We start from the raw sequence: 22,767 nt of genomic DNA, 5'->3' as shown, positions 1-22,767 counted from the left end.
AGCTTCCGGAACGACGCCCGGGAGCGCAGAGGCTCGAGCGGTGGGCTTCCCACCTGCTCCCGGAAGAAGCTTTCAAATCTGGGGCGGGTCTCGGAACGCCGGCAGTCACTGGGCGGAGGGGCTGGTGGGCGGCCGGCGAGGGGAGGGTTGGGAGTCCGCGCGGAGTCAGGTGTGCAGCGCGGGCTGGGGCGCTGCCTGGTGGCTGCGGCCGGTAGCACCTCTGATGGCACGGACGCCGGTCTCGGATACTATCCTGGAGACGAGCGAAGGCCTGGAGGTGAGGCCGCTGCCACCGCACTTAGCCCCGTGACTCCCCCAGGGACGGGCAGAGGAATGGCGAGCTAGCCTCTGCCCCGGCGTGCCCCTGCAGGAGGGAGCGACTTCGCCTCCCGAGAGTCGCTTAGAATTAGGGCTGCCCGCACCCGGAGGGCCACTTCTTTCGCTGCCTGACCCCACCTGTCATCCCCAGCGGTCCTCATGGACGAAATAAGTTTCCCCCAGAATAGACATTTATAGGCATTTTCTTTTTCCTTCTTCGTCGTCTTTTTTTTTTTTTTTTTCCTTTTTTGCCATTCTGAAAATATAAAGCACCTACCGCTGCCAGGCGCTGTGCTGTGACAGTCTAAATTCCATGCGTAGGCAAGGTCTTTGCTCAAAACGTTAAGTGCCGGCACAAGCCTTATCTGCTTCTTTTAAAGTGATCCTCTTCTTTCGAGTGTGGGGCAATAATATTCATGGCAAGCATTTATTACTTAGGCCGACTCTCCCTGCTGTGCTTGATTTTAAAGAAAAATAACTGCTAAGGTTAATTGAAATTTTACCTTGTGCCAGTCATGGTATTAAGCATATAAAGTGGATCGTCTTACTAATCCTGAGAACAGCCCTTTGAGGTAGGTACTATTATTATCCGCATTTTATAGATTCGGAGGAAACTGAGTTCATATGGTTAAGTAATTTGCTAAAAAGCATATGGCTATTAAGGGAGGAGCTGGGAATCAAATTCAGCAGGATAATTTCATAGACCCACCCTCTTACATGTGGTCTTATTTTTTACTATTTTACTTGGTTAGCTACAGTTTTAGAAAACCTACTTTGATGAGCTTAGGGTCTTCCTTACCTTATCATTCTATATATGGCCTTCAGTTTACCCTTTCTCTGGCTAACTTCCCACTGTCTCCTCATTCAGTTCACTTTCTTTTCCCACAAAATCATCATTTGAAGTGAGCGAATTTGGAGTAGAGGAGAGGATGCAGGGCCAGGAGTTAAAATGAACAGAGAAAGTCATTGTAAAGGGGAAGACAGGAGGAAAGATAAAATAGAAACTATGTTTTCCTGTCCAGGCTGAAACTCAAGTCTTTAGTGGGCTCTGTGTCAAAGTCTCCATTGCTCCTTCAGTCATGTCTATCCCTAAATCTGTGTTTCTTGTCATACCTCATAATGCCTTTATTGCTTTTATTTTAAGATTTTATTTATTTATTTATTTATTTATTTATTTATTTATTTATTTATTTGAAAGAGAGAGAGAGAGCACAAGCAGCGGGGAGGGCAGAGGAAGAGAGAGAAGCAGACTCCCTGATGAGCAGGGAGCCCAACCCATGACCCTGAGATCATGACCAGAGCTGAAGCAGATGCTTATGCAACTAAGCCACCCAGGCACCCCTGCCTTTCTTTCTTTTACTAGCTGTTACTGATTCCCACCTCTTGAACCCTCCAGGTGCTATGTTTATTCATTATTTGACAAATACTTATTGAAAACCTGCTATGTGTCAAACACTAGGCTGCAATTTAGGGAAACAGTGGAGGAGAGTAAGCAAAATAGACACTAACCCTCAAGGAGCTTACATTCTAATGGGAGAGATAATCAAGTTAAAAAATACAAATAACTGAGAAATTACAACTGTACTGAGTGGTTTGAAGGAAAATATTCTAAGAGCTGTAAGACTATGTCACAGGGAATCTGAGCAAATAATGTTTGATCTGGATCTCCAGGGCTCATTAGGAAATTAACCAGGTTTTAAAGAGAGAGAGGAGTAAGCATTCCAGGCATAAGACAAATAATACCAGACACAGAGGAAGCAAAAAATAAAAAAATAAAAATCCAATGGATTCTCTTATTTTTATCTCGCTCCCAGAAGCAGCCACACAGTTAAATGCTTGAGCCTTGCCACACTCATTTGGCTTCTGGGTCAGTAAAAAGTCACTTTGTCCTTGTTTACTCCTGACCTTACTAACCACCTGTCTTAATCTCTTTTCTATCTCTTCTACCTAAGCTCTAAATTATGGGCATCCTCAGAGCTTGGTCCTGAGCCCACCTTTTTCTCTCCTCTATAGTCTTCCTCTTGGCAACCTCATCAACTCCCATGGATTTAAGTATCTTTATACTTACTGGTGACTTCCAAATTCCTTGTCCTCTCCAGACCTCTCCTCTGAACACCAACCAGATGCAAATATCTGAGTACCCACTTAACATCTCTACTTGGATGTATAACAGATATCAGTAACTTAATATATTCAATATGGGATGTTGATTTTTCACTTCAAACCCCAAATTCTCTCCTCCCTAATCTCCGTCTCAGTGAATGACACCACCATGTCTCTGCCCAGTTTACTCAAGACAAATAAGAGAATCATCCTTGGATCCTCCTTTTCCCTCAGCAGCCTCACTCAGTTCATAAACAAATGTATCTATTGTGCTTTTGTCTTATAAGTAAAATAAACACCTGTTTCCCTTTTCATTGACCACCATAGCCTCCCAACTTGTCTCCCTGCTTAAGATCCTGCTCTCCTCCCCAACATTCTTTGTAGAGTAACCAAACTAATCTCAAAATGTAAATGATCAAGTCACTCCCTGGCTTAAAGCCCTTCGGTGATTTCAGAAGAAAATCATATTTATATTTTTAAGGGAAGAAAACAGATGCAAAAGAACTTACAAAATACACTAACTTTTGTGTAAGAAAGAAGAAATGAAAGTCTACATATATATATATATATATATATATAAATACCACACAGATACACATACGTTTGACCTGCATTTTAAGAGGTAAGTTCAAAAACTAAATCAGAAAATTAGCTGAAAATGGTTACCTATGGGGATGGAAATGTTTTGCAAGGACTAATGATGGCAGTGTGGCTTCTCTGAATAATGTTTTTTTAAATATAGTTTTGCATTTTCAAAACATTAAATCTAAAGCCATAGAAATAAAAGCAAGCCCTAAAATTTCATACAAAGAAAGAAATGAACATACTTGAATATCAAATTGCCAGCATAACCATAGAGTCAATTAATTGAGCACAGTATACTCCATGAACTGGAGTTAGGAGTTGTGGGATAGAGTGTAAGAGCAAAACAGTGCAAAGAAATCAGTAACTTCACTTAGTAGGTTTGATGTTGAAAGGGATATTGGTACAGCAATTTTGAAACTACTATGCATGCGTTATAGGAAAAAGCAAATGAGTAAATATATTTATGTTGCTTAGAACCGAAGTTCTCACTATGGGAGGAGAAAGATAACAAATATGGAATGATAGAGGCTAAGGAAGAATCCCATAGAGTTGGATTTGAATTGGTGGTAGTAAAATAAAGTTATGATTTTTTTTTTTATCTCAGTTGGTCCATTGACAGGGCCTAGAAGCATAGAAACCCTGACACCCCAGTGAGAATAAGCACACCTAGCAACAAGCCACCCACGTGGTTTCTAAACACCATTCATCACTAAAAGGAATCAGTGCTCCTTGGAGAGAAGGCTGATTCACATCTGGAGCAAGGAAATTGCAAAATGAGCCTGGAACATTCTTCTCAGAAAGCAAAGAAGTCCTTAGAGATTAATAGGGTCATTTCAAAGATATTGGACCTGGATTAACGGAGCTTCTGTTGACCACACTTGGAACAATTTGAGCATTGAAAAGAATAATAATGATGGTGAGAGACCAAAACAGATTTAATTTTTTTTAAGTTCTCTCCATGAAAGAAAGAGGGAGAGATGAAATAAAAACAAAAAGTTCTTCTATACATAAGAATGCTAGTTAATGAATACAAATAAAACAATAAATAGAAAATCCCCATTTTGGGGCACCTGGGTGGCTCAGTCGTTAAGCATCTACTTCGGCTCAGGTCGTGATCCCAGGGTCCTGGGATCGAGCCCTGCATCGGGCTCCCTGCTTGCTTCTCCCTCTGCCTGCTGCTCTCCCTGCTTGTGCACTCTCTTTCTCTCTCTCCCTCTGACAAATATATAAAATCTTTTAATAAATTGATATGGGTAAACCTTATCAATACATGCCGAAACAGGGGATGAAAGACGCTAAAATCATTGGCTGAAAGGTTGTTGGGGAACAGGACATTAACACTATCTCAAAGAGTGTCCTAGAGACTAGTTCATAATTATCAACATAGAGATTTATTTGTTAGACATACCTTAACTAAATGAGGAAACTTAACATCACCAACAATGGAGCAATTTATCACTTGATGGTATCTGTGCCAGAAATGTTTAACCTAAATCTACTTATGAGGAAACAAAACAAAACAAAAAGAATATAGAACACTTTACAAGACAACAGGCCTAGGTTCTTCAAAAAGTGTCAGGGAAAAAGAAAAAAACAAGGTGGATGATTGCATTAGTCAGGAGACAAACATTACAAATGAAATTCATAAATCTTGTTTGGTTCATAGTTGTTTTTTTTTAAGAAGTAACTACAGAAAAACATTTTGTGGACAGTTGGAGAAATTTAAATATGGACTATATATTAGATGATACTGAATCAATATTAAATTTTTTGGCGTGTGATAATTTGTGACTATGTAGAAGATTGTTTTGGGACAATACTTGCTTCACTATTCAGCCACTTCAAAAGCTTTGGAAAAAAAAATGAAACAAAACAAAACAAGTGAGAGGGAACAAAAAAATAGGACAAGGAAAATGGGACCAAAAAAGCAAAGTGGCAAAAAGTTAATAACTGCTGGATCTAGGTGAAAGGTATAGCGATGTACATTGTGCCACACTTCTAATTTTTAAAAATAACTTTGAGATTTTCTAAAGTAAAAAAGAAAGGAAAGCATTTTCCAATTCTTTACCATGGCCCACTAGGCCCTGCAGGATCACCTACTACCCAACCTCACTTCCCTCGTCCCTTTGTGCAATGAGGCAGTCTGCCCTGGTTACCTCAACCACACCAGGTTCTTTCTCGCATATATGGACCTTTCCATAGGTTGTTCCCTCCTCCCTATTCATCATGTGGCTCACTGCTCTTCCTCCTTTAGATCTCTCTATAATAGTACCTTCTAAGAGAATACTTCCCGGCCACCTTATCACAATGGACCCTTTTTTTTATTTGCAAGCTCAATTCCACTTTCATACTTATTACAATCAGCAGTTATTATATTCATCTGGTTTTTGTTGTCTTTATTATTCCCCCACCTCCTCAAATATAAGTTCTTTAAGTACAAGAACTGTGTTTCTCCGGTCACTGATGTGTCCTCAATGACTGTATAAATCCATGGTGATCAAATAAATATTTGTTGAACAACGAATGAAGGCGGATGTGGCTGGGGTGAAGACCATGGGGAGGGATGGCCGGAAGCAAGTTTGGAGGGACGGGCCAAGACTGGATCCTACAAAACTCAGTCAACTAAGCACTGATTTGGGTCCTTATTCTAAGAACAGTGGGAAACCAGTGGACTATTTTAAGCATGAGCACAATACAATCTAATTTGCCTCTGTGTTTTGAAAAGGTTAATCTCCTGGAGCAGAGAAAAGAGGCAGCCAAGGAAGAATTGCTGAACCAGTTAGGAGACTACTGCAGCCATCCCAGCAAGAGATGATAATGTGGACTCAGGGGATGGCAGAGCAGACACAGAAAAGTGGACAGGTTGCAGAGGTATTTTTTCCCTATATTTTCCATTTCGGCACCAGCCACTGGGTTTTCCCTTAGAAACAGAGCCAACTTGACAGAGATGCTTCAAATTTCGTCCCCATTCCAAATAATCCCATCTGTCCCCTTGAAGTGAGCATTAGCGTAAGATGGAGAAATTGTTAAATTACATCAAGCTGATTTCCTTCCCTCGTCACAGCCTCTGCTGGTAATAGCTACCAGCCACAGCTAACTTTCCACGTGCCAGAGACTGTTCTAAGCACTTTACACTCACTTAATCTTTTTTTTTTTTTAAAGATTTTATTTATTTATTCATGAGAGACAGAGACAGAGAGAGAGAGGCAGAGGGAGAAGCAGGCTCCCAAGGAGCAGGAAGCCCGATGCAGAACTCGATCCCAGGACCCTGAGATCATGACCTGAGCCGAAGGCAGACGCTCAACCATCTGAGCCACCCAGGCGCCCTACACTCACTTAATCTTAATGGTAACCCTGTGAGGTGTTTTGTTGTTGTTATCATTCCCAAGAGATGAAGGATCAGGACATAGAAGTTTATTATGAATAAGTGCAGAGATAACCAATAGAGGAAGAAAAAATAACCACAAGGAAAGAACAGGAGAGAAAACTGAGGCAAGGAGCTAGTAAAGAGTAGTAAAGTTACCATAGAGGTTAACATGGAAGTGTTAAGAAGTTTAATTCAGGTAATATTTGTAAAGTACTTATAAAAGTGCCTAACACATATTTAATAGTCACCTCTTAAATGTGTGTAAATAGTAAACAATGGAATTAGAATTGGAATCTGGGTAGTCTGGCTCCAGAGGGTGTACAGTTAACCACTGCATTCTATGGCCTCTCAAAGTTTAGACCCAACAACCCTGTAATTCTACTAAAAGAAGACCGAGTGCCTCCCTTCTGTGCAAAGCCACCACCAAAACTGGGACTGACATAGTTTTTCAGCCCTTAAACTGAGTATATATTGATTACAAAAGTTTGAATGGCAGATTCAACAAAAATTTGTCAAGTATCCAATATGTATCAAATGTTTCTACCCTTAAGAAGCCTTCAGTCCAAAGTAAGCCCTTCTCAGTCTGAGATTTCAAGAATAATTTCTTAAGGTACCCAATATGTGTAATGCATTAATTTCTCTCCTTTGCATCTAGAGTGGTACTACTTCTGTACCATCTGAGAACATTGAGAAAATAATCAACACAAATAATTTTATATGCTCTGTGGTTTATGTGGGGAACCCCATGTACAATTTCAAAACAGTATGACTAGCATTGTGATAGTAGTATACAAAGAACAATAGGGGCAGTGTGAGTATAGTTTAAGAGTAAGAGCTCTCGGGCGCCTGGGTGGCTCAGTCAGTTAAACGGCTGCCTTAGGCTCAGGTCATGATCCAAGGGTCCTGGGATCAAACCCCGCATCGGGCTCCGTGCTCAGTGGGGAGTCTGCTTCTTCCCTCCCTCTGCCTACCACTCCCCCTGCTTGTGCTCTCTCTCTCTCAAATGGATGAATAAAATTCTTAAAAAAAAAAAGAGGGGCGCCTGGGTGGCTCAGTCGTTAAGCGGCTGCCTTCGGCTCAGGTCATGATCCCAGGGTCCTGGGATCGAGCCCCGCATCGGGCTCCCTGCTCCGCGGGAAGCCTGCTTGTCCCTCTCCCACTCCCCCTGCTTGTGTTCCCTCTCTCGTTGTGTCTCTCTGTCAAATAAATAAATGAAATCTTTAAAAAAAAAAAGAGAGCTCTGAAGTCAGACAGACTTGAGTTTGAATATATGCTCACTTATAGGAAGTGACCTCAGGAAGAATATTTCACTTCTTCAAGTCTCTTGAAGTTGTGAAGATTTAAATAGTGCATGTGAGTCATTTAGTGCAGTCCTGACACATAGTAGATTTCATAATGGGGGTTGTTTTTATTGGATCTACTTCATAGGCCCTAGAATGCAAGCTCCTGAGTATGTGTCTTGGCCACTAGAGCCCTGACACCTGAAACAGTGCCTTGCATGAAACACACACTCGATAAATATTTTTCAATTTCATAAACGTCATCTACCAGGGAAGATTTCTTAAAATGCCACGTGGGCTAAAATGAATGAATGGGATTTGCGGGGAACTGCCGAGGGAGGCAGTTTCAGGCAATGAAAACATATGAGGCAATGAGAACAAAGACAAGAACATGCCAAAGTTTCCAAAACTATGCACTACTGTGAGTATGTAGCTCATTGTGACTGTGAGTGTCACTAATGTGGATGACAACAGGAAATGAAAAAAGTAGGCTGGGCCTAGATCCTAAAGGGCCCTGTATGACATGCTAAAGAGAGTGGGAATTATATTCTCTGAGCCATAGGAGGTTGTAGAGACGTGGAGGGAAAAGTGGAGGAAGAGAAGCAATGGGGAGAACTGGGTCTATAACATCTCAATCTTACAATGTGGCAGCCAAGAGATGAAGGATCAGGACATAGAAGTTTATTATGAATAGGTGCAGAGATAACCAATAGAGGAAGAAAAAATAACCATAAGACTCTGGCTAAATGCTTGTCATTGTAGGAAGTAAATAGATAATATCCATAATTGATATGGGAAGAAATAAGATTAGGAGCATGCTATTCAAAGATATGTATGGTAATTGCCAAAAGAACTAAAAACAAATCGTAAGAGTGGTTGCCTCTGGGGAGCAGGACTGGAGGTGTGGAATAGGGGAGGGTATTATAAGCTCTTCTTAAATTTGTAGTAAACATTTTTTAAAGGATTGCATCAGAGGAAAGATATCATTCTTTTATTAAGCACTTACTGTATGTCAAGCCGTAAAGACCCCATCACCTCCTTAGTGAATGAGGCTCCCCACTCATGAGCCTGCAGAGATTGTACCACTGGCTACCTTTCTAGAACACACTAGACTAGTACTTGTCTGAAAGCTCCTGTGCTTTCTGTTCCATCTGTTCTTTCCAAATGTCTTGGCATTACTAACTCCTTATTATTCAGTGTTCATTCAAACACCTTTCCCAATGAGGCTATCTTGCCCACCCTACCTGAACTTGCTCCCTTCACCCCTCAACCAATTACTTTCTATCACATTGGCCTATTTTACCTTCTAATAGCACTTACAACAACTGAAATCACCTTATTTATTTGTTTATGCTATATCTTCCCTACCACAATGTAAGCTTCCAAGACTGGGATCTCATCCATCTTGTTTACCACTATATCCTTAGTACCCACAACAGTGCCTGGTAAATAGTAGATGCTCAATAAATATTTGTTCAGTGAATGAAGTCTTGCAGGCATTCTATGGACCTCTAACATTCTATAATGTCCTTGAAGACTATGATAGTATAGCATTTATTTTTAATTTTTTTTTCTTGTGTCCCTAGTACCCAGGCACAGGGCCTCGTTCAAAATATGAGCTATTGTAAGTTTTCATTAGGTATTCAAAGAAGTTTATTATTTGGATGTATAAATGAATTAATGCTGTGTACTTTCTTATATGCCATCTCATTAGCCTTAACACCCTAGTATTTCCTAATAAAAATATATACACATTTAACCAGGAATGGGTTTCCCACTGTCTAGACCCTTCCAAGTGCCAAAGCTGGGGCTTCTGCTTCTAGTCCGTCTTCAGGGTCCTCTGGTGGTGAGGGAACTCATACTGTTTTGAAATGTGTGTCCTGTTGACACGGGTGAAATCCACAGAGAGCAGGTCAAGTGGGAGCCTAGCAAAGTTTTAGGGCACAGGTGGACATCCCTCACCTGGATAGTGCAAGAAGCCAAGTGCAGGTGCTATACGGGCCTCACCAGTGATGACAACAGCACTTACGGCTCCTCTACAGAGTGGCACACTCATTCAAATGTTGGGGGTGGTCTGCAGTCACTGGCCAGCAACCATCTCTTCACATGGGCTCTCTCTTCCGCTCCGCCCTTTTTTGGAAGTCAGTCGATTGGATATTAACGGTTTCTTTCTCTTTGTATCCTTAATCTAACAATCTTAGTTCTCCACCAGTCGACACAGAAAGACCTAACCACATGGAAGTGTGGGGCAAGAAAGAGAAGCTCAGCACTAACATTTCAAGACCTTTTGTCACTGCTCACAACATAGCAAATGAGAAAAACCACAACATTCCATTACCAAAATGGAACTACTTAAAACCAAAATGGCACTATTTATAGATCATATCTCGCACTGTTCTGAAAATAGCACAGGGCAGTGCTGGTGGACCTCACATACATATCCAACAACAATTATAGACTTCCTGCTACATTTATCCATTCCAAAGAGTTTTATTTCTGATGACCTATTTTAAGATTCTAGCTTCCTGAGAAGGAGGAAGTAGGATCATGCCAAGATGATCTTTTTATTATAGAAAATATTACGCTTTTCAGATCTCAATTACTAGGGAAAATAATGATGTCATGAATAGTATGGCCATTTTTGGTTAAAGAAAGCCATTGAACTACTGTGATTAATTGATAAATAATGAGACCAATTTCAATAAATCCCTCAAAAAATACAGTCTTTGCTGAATGCCAACAGGCCCTTAGTGATTGGGAGGAAGGAAGGAGAGGGAGGGAAGAAGGAAAGAAGGAAAATGAGAAAGAAGGAAAAAGAAAAGAAATGCATTGTTTTCAGTTATCTAAAGGAATATTTTTGAGTCTTTGGTCACAGAGATATAGAATATTAGGGACATATAACGGACCCAACAAATGATCTGGTTCAACTTTTTCATTTTATAAGGGGGAATAAAACAAGGTTCTGAAAAATTAAGTGACATGCCCAAGCATTCATCCTTAGTGAATGGCAAAGTCGGAATAGGAATACACAGCACATAACCAATTTCCTAAAAAATAGATAGACAAGAAAAAATACCAAGTTATAAATAATTAGTATAGTACGATCTCATATTAGCAATTTTGAGGCTAGCACACATTTTTTAAAAATACATGAACAAGCTCCTCTTTAGCAATCAGAATATTGGCATTGTTTCTTTTTACTTCCCAAACTACTTTCATCCCAATTCCCCCAGAATTTTACCCTAATATAAATTTTTTACCCTAATGAAGTGTCTGTGTTAAAAAGGCCTTTATTAATCACCTTATCATGTCTCTCAAACAAAAATCCTTACATGGATTTTATTTTTTTATTCCCTCTAAGTTAAAAGCACAGTTCTGTAGTTATCATGACAATTATTATTATTATACCAGTAATTAAAACTATAAATATATTAAATATTTTTGATAATTACTAACATTTAAGTAGAAGTTTTCAGAGATGTACCTCGTGCTGAGATTGATGGGAATTTATTTTTCCATTAGTTCATGTGCTCATGGAAGAATATTATATCTAAAATGGGACAGATTATCACTTCTAGTGCTGTTTTTCGTTTTTATATATGTAAGCATAAATTTGCCTTATACACAAAAATAGTGTAGGAATAGAAAGACTTTATGGCAACACCACACAATTCTTTAAACATCTTTCAAATTAGATGCCAAAAACAAGAGTGATTTATTATCTGAAATTATTTTTAAAGACTTATCACCTAACAGTTCAATTAGGTCCTCTTTTAGTTTTGTTGAAAGCTATAAACTAGAAAGAGTTTTATTACACAGACATCAGACTCTCGATCTCTTAAACTATACCAAAAAGGCTTTATCAAAAATTAGCAAGTAACTATTAATTATACCTTTTACTCTTTTACCAGTGGCACTTCATTTAAACCAATATACTCAGTAAAAATTGGAAAATTGTTTTCAGTATCTGTGCAAATGCAGTATTTTTTATAAAATTTCTTTCATTGTGTGTTTGAAATATATTTATGTCAAAATCTTATAGGTTTTATTTATTGAATGTATGGAAAAATGTCATATAACCTAAATGACAAAGCCAGCCCTCCCTGTCAGACTTACCAGTTTGTAAGACACAGTATATGACTTATTTTCTGTCAGAAAAAGTCTGATTTTATTTTTTAGTTTAAGTGTATGTGTTAATGTCTGTTTTAAGGAATAATATCAAAAACACTGAGAAGTAAATTATAGAATCTGTGTTGTACAATATATTTCCCAAAGCAGTCAAGATTAAAATGATACAGGAGCGCCTGGGTGGCTCAGTTGGTTGAGTGGCTGACTCTTGATTTCAGTTCAGGTCATGATCTCAGAGTTGTGGGATTGAGCCCCAAGTCCGGCTCCGAGCTCAGCAGGGAGTCTGCTTGAGGATTCTTTCTCTCTCTCTCTCCCTTGCCCCTCCCCCTGCTCATGCTCGTTCTTTCTCTCTGTCTCTCTAAAATAAATAAATAAATCTTTTTTAAAAAGATTAAAATGATACAGATCTAATATAATTAATTTTACATTAGTTAATTAAAACAAAGTAATACGTTTTTTATTACTTAATTTGCAGTAATGCAATGTAGTATCCAGCTAAAACTAGAAGTTATTGATGAAGCAAGACCTATGAGAGTAGGTATTATATTCTTTAAGGAATGTATATATGCATAATTTGAATTCTGATATTAAATTTTTTAACACAATTGAGAGCATGCTTTAAAAATCAGAGATAAAGTCATTAATTGCATTAGACATCACAACCAAACTTTTCTTATGGTTTAATAAAAGATAAAGCTATATACTAATTAGAGTAATTAAAACAACTCCACACTGTTTCTCATTCATTTCATATATAGCCCCTTGTGAGTAGAGTGACTACCCTGGGCAATTGCTTTCAAAATACTGGCTTGGTTCCTTTCAGTTGGTGATCTGCAGTATTGACCTACACAGACCTAGCAGAAGGGAAAGAGAGAACTTGAATAAGGGTGCCAGAAGGATTTCTAACTAGGCCTGGAAGTGATGTACATTATTGCTGCTCATATTCCTTTGGAAGGAACCCAATCTAACTGCAGGGGAGAATGGGAAATGTGGTTTTCCTACACACTCAGGAAGAGGAAACCAGTTGATGAGCATATAACCAGTCTCTGTCACATAGCTAATAACTAATTGGTCCAGCAGCTAGCAAATTCATATGTTGTTATTGGGAGATAATACAAATTAAATAATTCAGAAGAGTAAATGAAGTGGGAATTGACTATAATCAGTAAATATCCCATGATCTGATTTGATAAAATAGGTTTAACTACTACTTTATTGGATGATATATAACTAATCTGTGAGAAATCTTGTAAAAATTTTATCTGTGAGTGTTAACCAATGTCTCTTGTAAAAGTTGGTATTTCTAAAAAACATTTCAGTTACACACTTAGAAATAATCAGCATTGCTACCACTACCGTTCAGGCTATTTGGAGGTGCTTTTCTTTTCCAGCTAAAGACAAATGCCAAGATGAGTATTTTTTAGATAGCTGAAAAGAATTGCTTACATTTTAAAAAAGCTTTTTTTTTTTTTTTTTAAGATTTTATTTATTTATTTGACAGAGAGAGACACAGCGAGAGAGGGAACACAAGCAGCGGGAGTGGGAGAGGGAGAAGCCGGCTTCCCGTAGAGCAGGGAGCCCGATGTGGGGCTCGATCCCAGGACCATGGGATCATGACCTGAGCTGAAGGCAGACGCTCAATGACTGAGCCACCCAGGCGCCCCAGGCTTTTGTGTGTGTGTGTGTGTAAGCTCTTTTCTTTGCTATCAGAGAACTCACTCTCAAGAGCATCGCATTCTTTGATAGTAGTCCAAAAAAAGCCAGAGACAGTCACCCCACTGCTCATTCTAATTTAATTCAGAGTATCCCAACACTGGCCAAAATACTCTGGTTCCAAAGCAACAGCTGGCTCTTAATAGAAATATGTATAAGAAAGACAAGCATTAGGCAGGTTTCTATGTGCTTTAATTGTTCAAGGAGACTTCCCCAAAACCAGCAATTTGAATTGTTCTTTTGTTGGGCAACCAGGAGATTTTTTACTCCTTGGAGAAACGCACTGTAAAGTAGGTTAGACTGTTGTGAAGGGAGAGGTGAGAATGCAGAATGTTTGCTTAGGAAAAAGGAAAGAGTATGTTGAAGTAAGAGGAAAAAATAGGTAGGGCGTTAGAAGTTTGTGACACTAGGCAAGGTCAACAGACCTTTCTGAATCTGATGTTTCTTAAATACCAGCTTTTCTGTGTGCCAGCCTGGCACGTAGAAGATACCCAGTAAATGGTAGTTATTAGTACAATCGAACAGGAGAGACCAGTGTTGAAAAGTAATATGAGAGCCCTCTTGCCCCACCTAACAAATATGATCTCTTCCTGTCCTAAGGGAGAGAATACTCATTAGATTTTATACACATCTCATATTTACTTCTAGATTTTAAACTCTTCTGCGATCACAGGACCTGTGCTTTACTCATTTTATAAACCCCTCAGCCCTAAGGACTGTTCTTGCACCTAATGGGAAAAGGGAAAAGGACTTGGGACTGAATCAACAGTCTTGGGTCTTCTACAATACAGGCACTCCCCGCCTACCTACCCCCGACACACACACTTTTTGAAAGTTCACATTTTTTTTAAAGATTTTATTTATTTATTTATTTGAGAGAAAGAGAGAGAGAGTACACACGAGCAGGGGGAGGGGCATAGGGAGAAGGAGACGCAGACTCCCCGCTGAGCAGGGAGCCCCATGCGGAGGCTGGGGGCGGCTCCATCTCAGGACTCTGGGATCATGACCTGAGCTGAAGGCTGACGCTTAACCCACTGAGCCACCCAGGCGCCCCCGAAAGTTCACATTTTGCCACTTCCCTTTTACAAAAGATCTATATTAGCACCTGTTTTTGCTAAACAAAAGAAATCCAAAGAGGATTTTTGCTGTCCTGAGAAAAAGCGAAAACAGCATTCAGCCTTTGTTTCAGAGCTAGTCGTTACCGGGGCAGCACGGGCCCCAGCGATGACAGTGGTGCCACCAAGTTCCTTCTCCAGGAACTACACTCCGCGCCTCAGGATCCAGCCGCCGTACCTTTGAACTGTCTTGTCCATGAGCATTTGTGCTTCATCTAGATTTATTTTGTGCATTTGTTAGCTGTATCCTAAGGTATCAGAAAAGCTTAGGAGAGGTTATTTTTGGGGTCTGGGCACCCTCAAAAAATTTTCCATATGAATTAATGGTAATTGTATTTATGCTTTATGCCATTTGGCTTAGGAAAGTTTTCATAGAACGCTCTACTTTCAGATAGCAGGGAAAACCAGTAGTTCATATTAGATGTTTGATGAAGAAGAGCTAAACAAATAACGGGGGTGATGAGAATGAGTAAGAAAAACTGGCTCTCGAAAAAGAACTCATAAAATAACACATGAAATAGGGCCCAAAGCACAGAAGTCATTCAAAATTCTCATGAATTCTAAGTTGAAGGAAATTTATTAGTAGAGTATCTAAAATATGTTTTAATTCTGAACTTGATTAACAATAATTCTGATTCCCACTTGGGATATATAATTTGTGGAACAGTTAAAAAAACAAACCAAAAACCTTTCAAATGAGTGGATATTTAAGGGAAATTTGTGGGAGTGTTTGGGACATAATCAGAAATGAGTAGTTTTCTTTCAGTTTTCCTGATTGCTCATTGTGGAGCAATAAGTAACTAGGCAGATAAGTACCAAACAGATAATTTGGTACAAAAAGAAACATCTATATTCAATGACTAAGTTTAGCATGTCTAACCACTTCTTGCCAAGACATCTTCACATTATCCAGCATGAGGGTCAGCTACTGATTATGCCAGTCAAACAGCCAAGAATATCAGGTTCCTTTGCTAAAAATATTTCAACTCAAATCATCTTGGCAGACAATGATACCAAAATAAAAAGTCTTTGTTCAGTAAAGTGACCAAATTTTAGGAGACTGAATAGAGGCAGAAAAGACATAATAGCTGCATTACCTTGGGCAAGTTACTAATTGAGCCTCAGTCTTTCAGCATAAATATGATATTTTTTAATACAAGTCCATAATCTCTACTCCGCAATTCCAAAACAGGATAAAGCAAAAACTCTCTGAAACATGCAACTATGTTTGTTAAGTCTGGCACCAGGACGATTTGGCAGCAAAGCCCACTGTGGACAAACATGAAGCTTCAATTATGTCTCAGCACTCCTGTTCGTCATACACACCCTCTGCTGTTTGCTGACACTTTGTGACTTGGGGATTAACTTTACTGTGAAAATGCCCAAAAGAGTTAAAGACATGCCTATGGGTAATAGTGAGAAGAAGAAAAGGAAGCATCAGTCTTTATGCATAGCTCAGAAAGTGGAGTTATTACAGAAGATTGATGGCAGCGTGTCTGTGAGACATCTTACTGAAGAATATGTTGTGGAAACGACCACCATCTGTGACTTCAAGAGACAGAAAGATGAGCTGTTGAAATTGTGTAGTGACAGTCATAACCAAGAACTGATGAAAAATAGAAAAACATTGCATAAGGCCAAAAACAAAGATCTTGACCATGTGTTGATTGAACGGATTCGACAACAAAGAAGTAAAGATATGCCACTGACTGGTTTGTTGGTCATGAAACAAGCGAGAATATACCATGAAGAACTGAGGATTGAAAGTGTGATTATTCAGAAGGCTGGCTGCAGAAATTTAAGAAGTGTCATTGGTATCACGTATCTTAAAATATGTGAAAAAGCTTCTACTGATTATAAAACCATTGTTGAATTTGCTAAGATAATATCTGATTAAAACCTTAGCCCTGAACAAATTGACAATGCTGATGAAATAGCTCTGTCCTGGTGCTATTTTCCTAGAAAACCTTAACAATGGCTGAAAAAGGGCACCAACAGATTTCAAGGATGCCAAGCAAAGGTTGACTATTGGGTGTGCTAATGCTGCAGGCACACACAAGATGAAATCAGCAGTGACTGGGAAAAACCTATATCCAAGGTATTTAAAAGGTGTGTGCAGGGACACCTGGGTGGCTTTGTCAGTTAAGCATCTGCCTTCAGCTCAGGACATGATCCCAGAGTCCTGGGATCGAGTCCCGTATTGGGCTCCCTGCCCAGCGGGGAGCCTGCTTCTCCCTCTCCCTCTGCTGCTCCCCCTGCTTGTCTCTCTCTCTCTCTCTGTCAAATGAATAAATAAAATCTTTAAAAAAATAAATAAATAAATAACTCATTATTGCCAAAAGTTTATCCGCCGAAAGTAAGTTGGAAGAAGTTGGAATTTCCAACTTGGAAGTTCCAGTAAGTTGGAAGAAGCTGACACTGAAGAAATGCTGAACACTGATAGTGATGCACCCATCGTGCCTTCTTTCAGTGATGGGGAAATTGCTGAGATGTTGTTAAATACAGATAAGTATGAAGATAGTAGTAATAATGATAATGATTACAACGGCGAAAAAAATCTCCATAGAGCATATGGTGAAAATGTGTGACCGATTAATTGCTAGCCTTGAACAATGTGCATCTGTCAGTGAGCAAGAGATCATGGCAGTTTATTCAATTAGAGAGAAACTGCTTAGACCGAAACCTACGCTAAGGAGACCAGTGACACGGGAAAGTCTGTAGAAAGGCCCCTTGTGGTAATGCCTCTTTGTCGCTTGAGAATCCCATTTGTGGCTCATCCTCAGATGTCCAGCCCCAGCCTGGTTTCACAGACAATACTAACCCCTTCTTTAAGATTCTCAAATAGGGCGCCTGAGTGGCTCAGTCGGTTAGGCGTCTGCCTTCGGCTCAGGTCATGATCCCGGGGTCCTGGGATCGAGTCCCGCATCGGGCTCCCTGCTCTGCGGGAAGCCTGCTTCTCCCTCTCCCACTCCCCCTGCTTGTGTTCCCTCTCTCTGTCAAAAAAATAAATAAAATCTTAAAAAAAAAAGATTCTCAAACAACCAGAAGTGATGAATATTTCTTGCCTGTGTTATAGGTTAGTTTTCATCAATATAAATTTAAAGTTTTACTAAAAAATATTTATCATAAGCAACAAAAGAAATAAGAAGCTTAAGTACTTATGGTCTATATTTATCCTACTATTCCATTTACCAATAACTTTATTTACCAACAAATTTCATTTGCCAATAAATTTATTTATGTAAATAAATTATAACATTATTTATGGACTTTATTCCACTTGTGCGAATTTTCATACATTTCTCTGTAGAAATACTGTGTTCCATAACCATTTGGTATGTTACAAAGTTAGTAGTATATGCACCATATTCCAAATTTCTTTTTAAATTCCAAAAAATTTCCATTTCCAAAACACATCTGGTCCCAGGATTTTGGATAAGAGAATGTGGGCCTGTAATTCCTACCTTAGAGATTTGTTGTGAAGACCCAATAAGATAATTAATATAAAATGCCTGGCATGGAGTAAATGTTCATTAAACAGAGTAATTGCTGTTATTACTATTCCATTCCCCTATTCCTAAAAGGAAAATGTAGGACAAGGTCTTTTTGAAGTTAATAAGTTGACCTTGCATGGGTAATAATAAGCATTCTTCAAATTTTATCACCCTAAGAGATCCTTTGGCAATATGCCACTGATATGGACCAGATTATCTCGTAAATCTTCATCCAAGAGATCGAAGCACTTCCCAAATTGGAGGATAGAAAACCGGTCTGCTACAACAAGCTACAATGTGGTTTATAAAATACATATACCTCCAGTTAGCCTTTATTTTATTCGACAAAGAAACATAATTGCTTATCTGCCTGCTAACCATTTCCTCAGCTCCCTCTGCCATAAACACCCCCATAAACAATGATTTAATCTTCCTTGTGAGCAAGGATTTATTCTTAATCCTCTGTGTATACCCTTAGCTGCTGTTGTAAAACCTTGAACATAGCTGAATAAATAAAACTGGCATTTTGTTTTATAAGTAAAGTTTGCTTTATGAATTTGTGGTGTCTATAAGATTTATTGCTTTCATTATAAAAGGCATATAATAACTACGTAGAATATATGGAAAATATTACTTATACTTTATAAAAAGAAAATAAACTCACCTCCAATCTTACAACCAGTGATAATCACTCTTAATGTTTGTGTCCTTTCAAAGCTATCTATTGTCCTAAACTGTGAACCTTGTGAGAGTAGGAACCGTGTGCATTCATTCCAGTGCTCCACTCTGTGCTCCGCACCTCCCAGCAGCAGGTATATAACAGATTTAAAGAAAACACACATATATTCAAGGACCACGCTATATCCATGGAGGGGGCGGGGGGGGGGGGGGTTGTGAAGCCGTTTGGCCATGTTATTTTTAATTAACACTATATTGGGAGCATTTTCCCATATCTGTCCTATTTGATCTCACCAAATCTGATTTCCTACTCATTCAGCTTATCCTCTTTACTTCTAGGACTTGCTACTCCCCGGCCCCGGGTCATGTTATCCTGCAGCCCCTCTGACCAGCCTTCCTTTCCGTCTTGTCTTCACAGCTCCTCCATCACGACTGCCCCTCTTATTTCCCATTAGCTCATGGCCCAGCTCTCTCCTAGCTTCTCTTGCCATCATGTGAACCCATATATAACCTGACTGGCGATGATTCCCATTCTCCACTGAGCATGGCTGTTGGATGGGGGTGAGCTAAAGTTGTGTAGGAGAGGCCTGAAATGGAGAGAGAGTCTCAGCGGGGAGGCAAACAGCAGCAACTCCATCCTTGAGTAGAGAGGAGAAGGATGGGCTCTCTGTCCTCAGTATTATCTAATCTTATAGGATTAGTCACCAAAACAGGTGTGAACTGAGAAATGCCTGGAGTCACTGTTCTGCCCTGGAAATCTCAGCCAGGCACACGATTAATTGATATAGAAGCCACCAGAAGACAATAAACTATATTGTGAGCCAGACTCTAGGAACTAGGCTTATGTAATTAAATTTGTGGACCCTATTCCTATATCAGGCTTTTTCTGTCATTTTTACAAAAGTCTAATGAAAGATAGAATTCTCCTTCCTCTCCCAAATAATATGCTTTACATTAGCTGTTAATTTATCTAGGGATAGTAAGAAAAAAATATCATCTATCTTTAGCTTTCTAAAATGTTACCCTCAAGTGGCTAGGTGTGATCTGAATTTTTTGTGTGTTTCTGTTCATTCTAAGCAGCATTCATGGGCCCTTTCATTGGGAGTTTCATGCCTTTCATTGACAATGAGATATTTCATCCTTCTATTTTTCTGTAGCGTTTCCTCTCCTCCATTCCTTCTATTCTCTCCTTCTTGGAACTCCTCTTTCATTTTCTTCAGATGTTTGGTGATTCTTGGTTGTGTCATGTTTGCATTTTCAATTGCCTGTTAGTCTGCGTACTTACCTGTTTATTGTTTTCTGCTTCCTACGGTTCTTGGGGAGAGGTAGGACATGCTACCAGACTGGGTAGACCATTAGCAATTTCTCCGGGCCTGGGAACTCCCGTTTTCTTTTGGGATACACATGCCTCTTGGGTACTACCCTGCTGGTAATGCCCAAGTGGTCCTTTTCACAGGAATTGTCTTTTCTGTTTGCTGCATTGCACAGGTGGAAGGAGGAACTTGATTGTTCCTTCGGCTGTAATGTTACTCAGATCACACTAAATGTTGGATTGGGACTGTCTCCTGCTCCCCGTATCCACTTTCCCCAAGCTTGGAGCAATATTGAAGCCTCTCTCACGATTTATAGGTGTCCTCTTCATTAAGGTTGGACAGTGGTTCCCTCCTTCCGTGTCATCCCAATCCTACTTTCTGTCTTTCAGCAGTTCCCCCAGAATTTTTGGTTCATTTAGAGTAATTGATCTTGTAAGTCAGCATCATCTTCAGATATTATATATATTGATGTATATACTTTATATATAATATATATATATTGACATATATATTTTAGATTAGTTTTAGGGTTTAGACCAGGAGAGGAAGTCTAAAGAACATGTTTTTACTGCCATCTGGACCCAGCATCGTTGTGGAAGTTCTCAAGCATGTTTAACAGATGTACTACACTTCAGATAAAATCATTTGTAGAGGATCAATATATTAAGCAGGTAAAAGCAAAACTGATCTAGTTGAAGTAGAGAAAGTGACTGTGAATATGAACTCACTGGAATCCCTTTCGCTCTCCACTGCACCTCCTGAACCTTCCAGGGAATCTTGCAACTCTGCAGAACAGTTTAAAAACCACTGACATGATTTATAGTCCAGAGGTGTCTGACCTGTAATAGGTTCTTAATAAATGGGAGCCATCATTATTACTACTATTAAAAACCTTGCCTCTCGACCTTCCCCAGCCCCAGGGCTTCCAGAAGTCCTGGTACCAACTTCTACTTTGTAGTGGCAGTCCCATCTTGGCGAGAAAAAAGTAAGAAAACTATTTCAGAGAATCAGCAGCAAGTGAGCACCTAGTAAATATGCGTGAAGTGTTCTCCGGGGCCTCACGTTTTAACCTTGCTTAATCCCCTCAATGACCTGTGAGACAAGTGTTTTGATCTCCAGGACCTGATGAAGAAATAGAGGCTCAGACACACATAGAAGGATACACACAATACCAAATGTGTGAGAAATGCCCATTTACTTTATTTTTTCAATTTAATTCAAACCAGCTCCTAGCACGATTCCACTGCAATGTCAGGAAATGGCATCTAAACCGTTCAGGGGCTTTCCTCACAGGATTTTGGATCATGGCCCATGTACCAAAGCATGGAGAGGGCCTGTCCTCTCCTCCCTCTTCGATGTGCACAAGAATCTGGTAGATGCCTGTTTTCTGTACCAGAAAAGTTTCCTCTGGATTGGGACATGCCATGGCTCTGTGTGATGTAGGATGTCGAGGATCTTTGAGAGGCTGGGGTGCCAGCCCCTAGGATTCAGAATTTCAAGATATACCTCACTGCACAGTCATCCTCCCTGAGCGCTGGCTTCTTCCTCCGGCCTCTGCACTGAGCGCAAGCAGATCTCTCTGGATCTGCTTTCCCCCCAAACACCCCTTTTTTAGTGACAGGGAGGTATTTGTCTCTTCCTTCCTATTGCCCTCAAAGAGTCTCCCTTTCTCCTTTCCTCCTAAGGACACCTGGCAGAATCTAGCAGAATTTGAACTTCTGTAAAGAAAAGCTGCTCTGGACTTCCCGACCTTGGGCAGTAGCTGGCAACTGTCATCACTCCATGCAGTCATGTCTTTGTCTACGGCGCAGCTGCTGAGGGGCCTGACAGGTCTCACCCGGAGGCTCCCAGTGCAGCGTGCCCAGATCCATTTCAAGCCTCCGCGGGAGGAGCTCAGGACCATGGATGTTGCCGTTGGGCTCACCTCCTGCTTCCTGTGTTTCCTCCTGCCATCGGGCTGGGTCCTATCGCATCTGGAGAGCTACAAGAAGTGGGAGTGAAGGGAGCTGTCCTGTCCCTCACCCTGTGACCTGACCACCCCTGGCCTCTCCTGATCATGTCTGCTGCATCCCTGGCTGATCTTCTCAGGATCATGTCCTTCAATTACAATGACCTCTTCTGCAGTCATGACCTCTCCATTTCTCCATGGTGACATCCTGGGACCACATATATTGGTTTATAAGGCCCTACTTGGTAGGGCCCTCCTTGTAACAATAAAGTCTATTTAAACCTTGAAAAAAAGAAAAAAGAAAGAAAAGCTGCTCCGTGGAAATGTCTGCTTTCCTTGTGCAAAAAAAACGCTGAGGCAAGAAAATACCAAGAGTCTTCTTAGCAAGGGAGTGGTAAGCACAGGATATGGAGAATATGAAAAATTGATTCTCAGTGAATATTCCTGCCGCAAAAATTGGGTAACTGAACAATCCAAAGCCCACAGCAGTAAGAGGCAGAGCTAGGACTCACATCCAGTTCAATAGAACACGTATGTACTCCCATTGCCTCAAGGCAGGCGCCCCAGGGCAGGGGAGAGGGACAGCTGCAGATTCCAGCTGAGAGTGGCCCCCTGGCTACTCTGATGGAGATCGCCAGTGGATGAGATCCTGCGACTTGAGTCTTAACAGCGATGGGATGGCAATCCAAACCCACACCTATCTCACCTACAGAGGGACATTCCAT

General features: G+C 40.2%; 1 protein-coding gene and 1 long non-coding RNA gene across 2 annotated transcripts; both read left to right on the top strand.

The window, feature by feature from the left end:
- The first annotated feature begins 4 nt into the window (after positions 1–4).
- On the top strand, positions 5–17,125 carry LOC118023556. Its single transcript, XR_004682844.1, has 3 exons — positions 5–890; positions 5,732–5,877; positions 15,802–17,125. It is a non-coding gene; the product is annotated as an uncharacterized LOC118023556 (long non-coding RNA).
- A 4,545-nt stretch (positions 17,126–21,670) lies between these two features.
- Positions 21,671–22,164, top strand: LOC118023545 (cytochrome c oxidase subunit 8A, mitochondrial-like). The gene has a single exon (XM_035024743.1). The coding sequence runs from the start codon at positions 21,885–21,887 to the stop codon at positions 22,092–22,094; it is 210 nt and encodes a 69-aa protein (XP_034880634.1). The 5' UTR covers positions 21,671–21,884; the 3' UTR covers positions 22,095–22,164.
- Positions 22,165–22,767: the final 603 nt, after the last annotated feature.

This window comes from Mirounga leonina, unplaced genomic scaffold, assembly GCF_011800145.1.
Source record: "Mirounga leonina isolate KUSES-001 unplaced genomic scaffold, KU_Mleo_1.0 Mir_114, whole genome shotgun sequence".
Classification (NCBI taxonomy): domain Eukaryota; kingdom Metazoa; phylum Chordata; class Mammalia; order Carnivora; family Phocidae; genus Mirounga; species Mirounga leonina.
The sequence above is the reverse complement of the archived record's forward strand: the minus strand, read 5'-3'. Positions and strand labels throughout refer to the sequence as shown.

Coding starts and splice junctions, on each gene's coding strand:
- LOC118023545 (XM_035024743.1), top strand. CDS start 21,885: ATGTCTTTGTCTACGGCGCAGCTGCTGAGGGGCCTGACAGGTCTCACC.